The sequence below is a fragment of the Eucalyptus grandis genome, chromosome 2 (assembly GCF_016545825.1).
Source record: "Eucalyptus grandis isolate ANBG69807.140 chromosome 2, ASM1654582v1, whole genome shotgun sequence".
Lineage (NCBI taxonomy): Eukaryota > Viridiplantae > Streptophyta > Magnoliopsida > Myrtales > Myrtaceae > Eucalyptus > Eucalyptus grandis.
The window spans coordinates 45,618,425-45,629,228 of record NC_052613.1 but is presented as its reverse complement, the minus strand read 5'-3'; the positions used below and the strand labels follow the sequence as shown (position 1 = coordinate 45,629,228).

Below are 10,804 nucleotides of genomic sequence, written 5' to 3'. Positions count from 1 at the left end.
GTGCCAAAATTTTCTTTGGTAGTCAAATTTAAGTAGGGAAACCTCGCACATGGAATATCACAACTGAAGATGAAACCGTGCGTGGTTTGAAGGACATTATATAGTTCATCGAGTAAAGAGATAAACAGTGTCACTAGAGTGCTTTGTAAACTGGATCGGGCCGGTTGAATTATGTGTTGGTCAATTCTTGGTTTGCTTAATTGCGTGCCACTTATAAATCTGATTTAGCATGTCATCATGAGGTAGTGGTTAAGAGGAGGAGAGGGAGATCAGAGATGGGCGTATTTTCCCAGCACGCTGGCCTTTTCCTCTCGGCCATTGAATGGGACTCTGCGTCTCGCTTTCCAAAGACCACAATCTTCATCTCAAGGTTCTCTTGCCTCAGAGAAACTCTCAAAACTCTTATCCATAATTCTGTGATTGTACATTACTAGTCATAATAAAATTTGTCCATGATATCATCATACAAGATTTTGAAGAATTTCATTTGCTTTCGGGTCATCTCCCCCGAACATAGAACTTACCGCGAGCATTGCGGTTATTAGCAACTTGTGGTTATTGGCTGCTGCGATAATCCTAATTGCAAAGTAGAAGAAGATTTTGGACCCAAGACTACGTGTGTGGTTTATAGCTTCGCACTCTCTGGGCATGCATTCTTTTAAGGTCCGTATCAATTCGCGAAAACTACTGAATCTCTGGGAAAACAAGTAGAACAGTGAAAACAGTATAGTTGAAGGAGACTTTCTTTTCTTTTTTTTGATCGACAGTTCAAGAAGAGTTACGGGGCACAAAACCGGATCCCTCTGCACATATTACAGTAGATTTCCTTTCACGCAGCGTAATGGGACTTGCATCGGAGTACTCATCAAGCCAAGCATATGGAAAAGATTAGCTTCGTCGAATTGACATGAATCGGATGTAACATCCCCCTGAAGCAATATCAAGACACTTTTAAAAGAGTCTCTCTAAGAGAATCATCTTTCTACATGTCATTGGCCAAAGACTTAGTTGATAAGTTGATAAAGTTAATACAGAGCATCCGGCAGAAAGGATGTTCTCAGATTTCAGAAAGAACATGCTCCGAGGATCCACATGACACGACCTTCGAGAAAAGGGAGGTCGCAGTTTGCACCATTTGTTCATGGAAGAATACGTATTATTAGAGATACATCTCTAAGGTTGATTCTTAAAGTAACGACGGCTGAAAGAACAGAATACCTCAGCCATGCACTAGCATACCAAGATAAGATTTTTCTTGCTGGAGTAAATACCAGATTATTCAAATTGCTAATGGAAAATCTTCTTTCAACAGGGACATCAACAGCCCAAGAAGCTAAATCTCCGTGCTCTCCCACGGGTGCTCAGTAAAGTCTCTAGGTGAACTAAGGAGAATCATCATCCTACAACTGACAATAGTCTCTTAACCATTGTGTGCATAAATTGTGTTGACCTCAATTAGCATACCAGGTTCTGGGCAATTCAGAATATTCAACTTGCAGTCAGGTGCGAGTAGCGAGACCACTTTCACTGCAGCTTATATGACCTAGAAGAAGCGATCTGGGTGCAGATGTCGATCCAATATACAAACTCAACCCATCATCAACCTCCCACTCAATATGAAAATACATTTTGGTGACCCTCAATTCTCACACACTCAACTGCTCCAGTCTTTAGTGCCGACCCCAATACAGCCTAATTTCTTATTCATTTTCAATAATCAGTCTTGCATTGACGTCCAGTTCGAATTGCCCAAAGGAGTGCATCTGATGAAACAGTCATGTTGCCATCTTATTTTTCGTCTTAATGAGAATTGGCAAAGTTCCAAGCATGAGTCTGATCTTACGTGAACCAAATCGAGACTGGCACAAATCCATATTCCTACTGTATTCATCATCAAATTACTAAATCAATCACGTTATGCGGTGCAGAAAAGATGAATCACAATCCACAGCTCACAGCAGAGCCTAACAAATGGGGAAAAGCAATTCATGTTTTGACGATCGAAAGAAAGGCTTTTCCTTTCAAATGTCGGAAGGCCATTTGTCCACAACTACAGCTAGCAGCAATAGCTAAATCCACAAGGACTTCCTTTAGCTCATACTCTAGTCCCATAAATTTTTCGATGTCTAACCCTGTCAGGTGAATCTTTTCGTACATAAGGTTACTCCACATCATCCCATTCCACAACCATCTGCATTTCATCCCCACTAAGCAAACTTAGGCTGGAATACTCAGAACCAAGCAGACAGCACAGGGAAATTCCATACACGAACTTTGTGCCATCCAAGCAATTGATACTCACTAAAAATAAAGCAAAAGAACGTTTAGCGCACCTGCAATTCGATCGCGCCTACAGCAAAATCCTCTCAAACCGGATCTTATAAACCCTAGGCATCAATAACACTTAAATCGAACCACCCCAGAAAGTCACACAATGAATCTGCAAGTCAATGCAACCCCCTCGCCCAACACTAATAGACGATGTTACTAATTCCAACCCTCACATTACGTCCGCCATCTTCAAAACCCACAATAACCAACACAACGAACCGAAAGCTAGCCACAACACTACAAGATCTCCTTCCTTTGATTGTTTAGTTTCGATGTTTTGGTTATTGTTAGTTAAATAAGTTATTTGAAACGTTCTGGCTGTTTCAGCGACACCCACCATGAGTGGTTCGCTTCTCTGTACCTGCATCAAATTCACTGGTTTAGTTTTTTTTTGACAACCTTTAAGGGTACAATGGCATTCTAATGGATTTTCTGCATCAAGTTCTTGTGCAAATTGAAGTAGGTTGAGTAATAGTGCTACACGCCCCATTTACAATTGATGGTTTTTTCTACGCCACTAGATTCCGTAGCTTCTGATGCTTGTGATTTACAACTTAGAACTTGTCAAATTTCGTGGGCTTAAAGTTCTAAAATTAATTTTGTGCATCAAGTTACGACAGTACAAGCATTTAATCTATTTCCCACAACAGTTATAGTACACCCGAACACAACATGATTACTCTTCCTAATCGTTCATTAATTAGAGTATGATGACATGCCTATGAAAATGGTAGTATAATATCCACCTATTATCTGACATTTCGGTGAGGGCGTATGCAACGTTTTCATCTTTGTGATCTTCAGGCTGAGCTTGTCATTCTCAAATCAGATATTCTTGTAAGTTCTAGGGATACGTCTCCCAGGATGAACATTTTTTTTTCCTACTTGTTTGTAAGCATGAGGTGATCTTTCTTTCATCTGGATGGAATTACAATATGCCCGGAATTGTTATCCTAAGTACACTTGTTGGGTGAATATCTAATGGCCTGTTGGTCTCCCCAACCCTGTTGCATGTTGTGGACAGTGTACTAATTGTTTGAAGCCATTTTTCAATGCTGATACGTTCAAGAGATTTAGCTGATGTTGATTATAGGAAACTATAGGAAACAAATTGAAGACCATTAAACTAAGGCTATCAATTTGCCACTGACACTGGAACAAATGGTACCATACAATGTCAGAGTGCTTAACAGACTTACATTATTGTCTGAACTGTGAATACCTATAGCTACATGTATCGTGCCTGATGCAGCCAGCATTGAAGACCAAGTCTCTCGACCAAGAAGATCGGCCCGCATTCAAGCTCGACGAAACCGAGAAGCCGTATCGATATCTTGAGTCCATCCCGGAAGTTTGAAAGAAGACACCTTGGGAGCCATGAAGACGTTATGCTTTTACTAGTTTCTAGTTCCTAAGCTCTTTAATGCTTTCAAGTTTCTATGCTCTATCTTTATTTCTTTGACGATATAAGCCATCCAATTCCTTGTAGAAGACAGACGACTTTTGACAAATGAAAAAACTTTGCTTTGAAGCAAGTATCTTGAACCTTGTAAAGTTCATATCCTTGAAAACCTAGAAGAGTTTTCACTCCGTCCTCGAAGAGTCGGAGCTTTTCGAAACCTGCATCCTTGAAGAGTTGCAGTCATCGATCTGCATCCTTGAAGAGTTGCAGTCATCGATCTAGAAGAATCGGTGCCCCTCAACTTCCTTGGAGGCCTAGAAGAGCAACCAACGGAGTCTCTATCTTTTCCTGTTCTGTTCGTTACTTCCAACCCAATTTCGACTATTCTACAGTGCTTATTCAGAAAACCCAAGATAGAGAAATTGTAGATCCAGAAGTCTTTGTTCATTTGGCTTTGGAATCAGGTCGATCCGATCTGTATAGACAAAGATACGACTGTTCTCCTGAGCTCGCGCAGTGCTGAAATTCCTGTCGTCCTGTTTCCGTGTGCGAGTCACTCTCTCGATCCTACTGCTTGAGAAAGCCTACCCTTGGCTTGCATCAGTGCCAACGTAGTATATGTAATTACTTTTGTTTATGCTAAAAGAATAGCTCTCTCCCTGTATGTGTATGAGTGTTTTGGCTATAATTCTGTCTCTCTGTTATTTCCCTTGGCGATGCAAAATTTGCTACAGGTGGAATGGTAGATCTTCCTGTATGAATTGTGAGGGTGTCAAATTTTAATTTTTTTTTGCATATATATGGAAAATTATTTACTAGTTTGGTAACTTCGTTAACCTCATTCCCTGTCATTCCACTGTCAATATTCCTTTTGTATGTTTTGTGAAATAATCTTATTATTACTTCTGCTCTTATGAATTGGTTTTCAATATTCCCCTACTTTCTGCTAGTTTCATGATGTAAACTGCTGAATGAAAATAGTCTAGCAGAAAAGTCATGAAATCACATAATGGTAACGTTTAACTCTGGACCATCACATAAAACCTGACTAAGGCAGAAGCCTCAGTTAATGGCAAAACGTTGGTCCACTAAATCAGCATAAGTGGTCTGTCTCACACTATTTATCTACTTAAATATGAGCTCGTGGAATGAGCCAAATGAACTTAACGTGGCTTCTTTCTGGAAATGGAAGGAAAGGATAGTTGTCAAGCAAGGAATTTCATCTTTTCTGATGGTCTAAGGTAAGGATCGAGGTGGATGTTGTGCCTGTTGATTTTGTCTTTTGCCACATCAAGTCCATTCTGCATTATAATCAATATGTGCTCCACTTGGTGATTCTATCTTCACCCTGTCCAGAATTTCATCTGATTTTATCCTTGTCTTTTGTGCAGAAGATATTTACTAACTTAGACCATTATTCCTAGGTAAATTTTATTTGCAGTGGGTTTTAGTAAATACCCCATCGGAGTCTTAAGATTCTTTTATGAATTCTCTAACGAAGTAATCCTCGTACTTTACCAGTTGGACGGGCTTGGCTGCGAATTCTAGGTCTGTAGCGCTACATTAAGCAGTGCTGGGAAGTCTTTTAGATTAAGCTTAACATATGAAAGAAGACAGCATTTGCACTTGCAGAACTGTCTAAAGATGTACAGGCCTTTGATTTCTGGAAAGTTTTTATGGTCTCTATAGAAAGTGTACTAAAGAATTTGATCAAAAGAATGTCTTCTTTTGCCACTACCATGATCTATTATCTCTCTCTCTCTCCCCGCGTGTGTGCATGCATGTGTGTATCTGTGCGTGTGGACTCTGGGTATGCCTCTATCATGTAATGAAGCTGGAATTGTGCAACCTGCAATGTGTGTATCTGCGCATGTGTGGACACTGGGTATGCCTCTATCGTGTAATGAAGCCGGAAGTGTGCAACCTGCAATGTCAAGAATGGTTTTAGCCACTTGTTGAACCTGTCTCAAGAAGTCAGTATATAAATGTCTGTTTCAAGCGAAAGAATTAGCTTTATGAGCCAGCTAACATCTCACTTTGTTTCCCCGTGTTTGTGCATTGCAGGAGTTCGACTGTTCATACGGTCCAGCTTGGCGTTGCATCGTGGGAACTAGCTTCGGATCTTATGTCACGCACTCGCTTGGAGGCTTCCTGTACTTCTCAATCGATAAGGTTTACATCCTTCTCTTCAAGACAGCAGTTGAGCCCTTGGACCACTGATTGTATCTGGACAGTCTCTCTGTCTTGTTACGCCATCACAAGTTTTTCTTCCTAGATTAGTATGTATAATTGTGGTTTGCGAAACTTCCAAGCGTCAACTTCGAAGGTATTCATCACTAACTGCCTGCCAGCGGACCGGTGACTACCAATTCTTGTAATAATTTCTCATGTCGGATTGAATCTCAACCATTTATCTGGTGTCTAACGCTCTATACCTTGTTCCAGACTTAAATTTAGGTGGTTGCGTTATGATTTGTAACTCGTCAATGTCCTATCTATAATATGAGATTAGGTAACTGTTTCTATGTTCTGCTTGATCGCAAGCGACAGCTGCTTAACCACATTACCCCTACCGTTGGGCCCTGAGGGGTACTAGTCTAGATTATATACGGTCATGTACTAAACAAAATATTACAAATATAAACATATACCCACGTCCTTAACCTATCATATCCTAATCCTATATCAATGTCAATCCCTCCGTTAAGGCTCTGTTTGTTTCGTGGAAAATAATTTCCAAGAAAATATTTTCCGGATTTTCTGGCGTTCATTTCATGGAAAATAAATTCATTGGGAAAAATGTTTTTCATGAAAGGAAAAAAATCTTCTAAATTAAGGAAAAATGTTTTCTACTTTAATGTTTTCTACTTTTTAAGAGTAGAAAACATTTTCCTCACTTGAATTTCTCTTATCTCACACCTCTACAAATCCTCACTTTCTCCTTTCCTTTCTTTTTCTTATTTTCTTTTTTTGTTCGAATTATTTTTAAATTTTCTTTTTCTTTTTTAATTCGAATTAATTTTAATTTCCTTTTTCTTTTCTTTGTTTCCCATCTTTTTATTTCTTGGCTAGTTGTTGGCCGTTGCCAGTTGAATCTCGAGCTCATCAATCTCAAGTTCGCATTGGGCACTCTTGCTTATCATTTTCTTTATTTATTCTACCATGTAGTTGTACATTGCTCAAGCAAATGGCTCTACATTCTTTACTTCTTTTCTCTTTTGTTTATTAAAACACAAAAGAAGCCAGGGGAGACCACCACCCTCAGCGGTGCAGGCGCTCGAGCTCTCTCTCCTCACGAAGGGAAGAAGTTCGAATCACAGAAACGTTGTTAGGGATTCTTACCTGAAGTATTGTGATGGTGGGTCTTGTAATCGCTCCCCTAGGGTTTGCTCGCCGGCCGTTCCCTTAACGGATTCCCTTGGTTACCAAAAAAAAAAAAAAAAAAAGAATCTGGGGGAGAATAGGCCACTCAATTGGAATATTTTCATGGGCTGTCGAATATCAGAAAACAATGTCATTTTCCTAGAAAATGACTTTTGAAAAATATTTTCTGGATATCGCCTATTTTCCGTGAAACGAATGGATCCTAAATGTAGCATGAGTTTTCAACCTCTAGAGATTGATTGTCAAGATAATTCCATTCATTTCACAGAAAACAACTTGTAAAAAAACATTTTCTAGATTGTTCAGTGTTTAATGGAAAATGAACTAGTAGGGGAAAACATTTTTCATTAAGGAAAAAAATTCTTTTAAAATTGGGAAAAATGTTTTCTATTTTTCAAGTTGGGGAAATAGAAAACATTTACCCTACTCACTCTCTTATCTCGTACTGTTTTAGCCCATCTTCTTTCTTTTTTTTTTCTTTTTTAAAAATTCGAATTTTTAATTTTTTTTCCACTTTTTTCTTGGTTGGTTGCCAACCATGACAATGGTCGATGACCAGCCATAGGCGAGCTCGAACTCGCCAATTTGGTTAGGCCCAAGGCCAGTGAGCCAGTATCGAGCTTGAATTCGCCTTTGGACGAGATTGGCCAATGAAGAAGAAGATAAGAAAAAAATTAAAATTTATTTTTAAGGAAATAAAATCAAATAATAAAAAACTCGATTTTTAAAATAATAAAAAAGTTATTAATAAAAGGTGCACGGAGAAAAAAAATTTCCTTATCAAATAGCCAAAAAAAATTTCCACTTTATTTTCAGATCTTAGCTGTATATAGAAAAATAATTATATTTTCTTGAAACATGATATTTTAGAAAATATTTTCCAAAAATGCCTTATTTTTCGCGGAAGGAATGGGTAAGCATCAAAGTCGTGGGAGCAAAGCAAAAATATTATAGAATCTAAATTAATTTGGCCCCAAGTCATTGTTTACACGTGAATCCTGTTACTTCCACTTTTCTTGGCAACTAAGAAAACAAAAAGATCTCTTGCTTCTTATCAAAGCCGCTACATTGAGATGGACCCGCATTTCGCACAGTCCAGACAAAAATTATCTATCCACGTTCCCATTAGGAGTCCAAATATCCAATCATATCCCCCTCACAGGCTCTTGTTCATATTTCTCCCCTCAAGGCCTCATTCTCTTCTTCTGTTCTCAATCATAAACCAGCAAATCCAAAGAGTCATGCTCTGTCAGAAGATTGGTAGAACCAAGAAATGCCAAACCTATCGTTCAATGTCGATCATGCGTCTCCTGAGGATGAGAACATAGGTGAGCCGACAGTACCGGGTCAACCCCATGAGGCCCTGCTTCTGGTCTTGCCTTATCTCAGCTTATCTGGGCTGATTGCCGTGGGCGAAGTGTGCACGTCTCTGAGAGATGCGCTGCGTGACGATGTTCTGCCGTGGCTCGAACTCATTGTCGACGATCCTTTGAGTCGGCGGATGTGTGACGAGATACTTATTGAGATCACTTCAAAGGCAAATGGGAAGCTCCGGACACTGGGGCTGTTCAATTGCATGAAAATCACAGACGGCGGGCTTCAAACTGTTATAGAGAGAAATCCTCTCATCAACAAGGTAAGATGCAAACCGCTACTCCAGTTATCCTTTTCTTCTTTGTGTTTATTGTGAATTGCTGGAGATGATACCTGTATATCATTGTTTTCTGCTCATGTCCAGCAATTAATCATACCCTTAAACTTGTTTGCTTCATGAAGCAAACTGCTCCGTCGAACTAAAGAAGTAAGCTCGTGGCAGCCAAAATCATAGTGTACGGAAAAATGTCCGTAAACATAGTGTTTCTTGTGGGGTTCAGTTTAGTGTTGATGGCTTCTTAGTGTGCGATTAGCAACGTCTGAAAAAATGAGTGGAGACAATAATCGTTTGTTCTTCAAAATAGAAGTAATTCGATTTGCAGAAAGTTTACTTTGATGGCTTAAAATTGTTGTATATGAAGTTATATGTACCGGGATGTACTGGCTTGACACCAGAGGGAGTCATAAACGCAGTGAAGACTCTATCAGCACATGGTAACATTTTACAGTCCATAAAGATCAATGGCATCTACAATCTGCAGAAGCAACACCTTCAAGTGCTTCAGTCCTACGTTCAAGAGAATCCCAAAACGCTGGAGCACAAGTGCTCCACGCACTTTGGACTCGAGGGTGACTGCAATATTTGTCCTATCGATGTGGAAATCTGTCCAAAATGCAACGAGGTGAGGAAGGTCTTTATCTGCCCTATAGAAACATGCGTGAGTAAGAGAGACCGGCGATTAAGTGAATGTAGAGGATGCAGCTCTTGCATTCCGAGGTGCATCCAGTGTGGCGCATGTGTCGAACCTGACGATCTAGAGGAAGCCGAGGCTATTTGCGTGGACATCTTATGCATGAGGTGCTGGCTCCAACTACCCAAGTGTGATTTCTGCAACAAGCCATACTGCAAGCAACATGCGGAGGGGCAGCTCAATCCTTCAGGGTCTCGGGGGTTTGTTTGTGAGTTGTGTGCTGTATACGAGGAGGATGATATTGATGTATAGCTTTGGGCAAATGAATCTTGAGAAGGCACAAGCATAAGGTTCCCTTTTTGCGTATGAATGCATTCTGCAGCATGTCCCACATAGTCTCTTTTTGCTACCGTTAGTGCACAGGTGATGATTATACCTTCTCTTCTCCAGAAGTGAACCTTGTTTCATTCGTTTTGACCGTGCAGTGAAACGGGCAAGAGTACGCACATATGATCTCCTGAGTTTGTGCCCGGTCGTTTGATTTTACCATTACATTTTCTAGCTGTAGAATCACGTCATTCAACTTGTGTCAGATCAGAAATTGTCACACCTCACTCTTACGATTCTATCTTTTGAAGTCACTCCATCGTTTTTCATCCCAAAAGTATGCAGTCGGTAAAGACCGATGATAATGCCTTTATGAAAGTTGCAAACTGGTTTACAAAAAGAGCTTGGATTCAACTATTGGAAATTATATAAAAAAAAAACCAAACTATTTGTTGTAATGAGAACATCAATGTAAAGAAAACGATAACAGTTATACAATATCATTCTTTTTATTTAAACTTACAAATCTTGGAGAATAATAAAATAAGAAATCACTGGAAAAATAATATTAAATTGGAGGTGAGGTACGAATAACCGAATCTCCTTAAGGCGACTAGTTCCTGTTAATGGTGCTCTGCAGATTCACGAACTATGCATCCCAAGATACAACACCTCGAACTTATTTGGATTAGCACTATGCAAACATGATTTTGTCGAACCGTTCAATTGAACCAACACACCCAGAAAAAAAAAACGGAAGAGTAGAAAAGTATATCAAAGCTCTTTTGGAATTGAGTCGAAAAAGCCAAAACCGAAAACTGTAATGAAACTCGATACTTCCATCTATTTATAGAGATTTTTAGTTCATGTACAAAAGAGATACATGAATTAAATAGATGTGTGTATCCACGAAATTCATGAATCAAGAGATACGCAAATCCAAGAGATTCATAAATCCAAAGACACATGAATTCAAGAGATTCGTGAACTCTATAAATACATGAATTTAGGAAATTCATGAATTCAATAGATACGTGAACATAAAAGTTGAGAAATTCATGAATCCAAAAGAGAT

The 10,804-nt window shown here is 39.3% G+C and overlaps 1 protein-coding gene across 2 annotated transcripts in view; it reads left to right on the top strand.

Moving 5' to 3' along the window:
* Positions 1-9,768, top strand: part of LOC104433232 (F-box protein SKIP28) — a 38,522-nt gene extending 28,754 nt beyond the window's left edge. The window contains exons 1-2 of one of the 2 annotated variants that reach the window (XM_010045915.3): positions 8,226-8,753; positions 9,133-9,768. In XM_010045915.3, the coding sequence (XP_010044217.2) occupies positions 8,391-8,753; positions 9,133-9,714 (945 nt within the window). In that variant the 5' untranslated portion in view covers positions 8,226-8,390 and the 3' untranslated portion in view covers positions 9,715-9,768. Of the gene's footprint in view, positions 1-8,225; positions 8,754-9,132 lie in introns of those variants that run through there. The other variant, XM_039306022.1, reaches the window with a different exon arrangement.
* Positions 9,769-10,804: the final 1,036 nt, after the last annotated feature.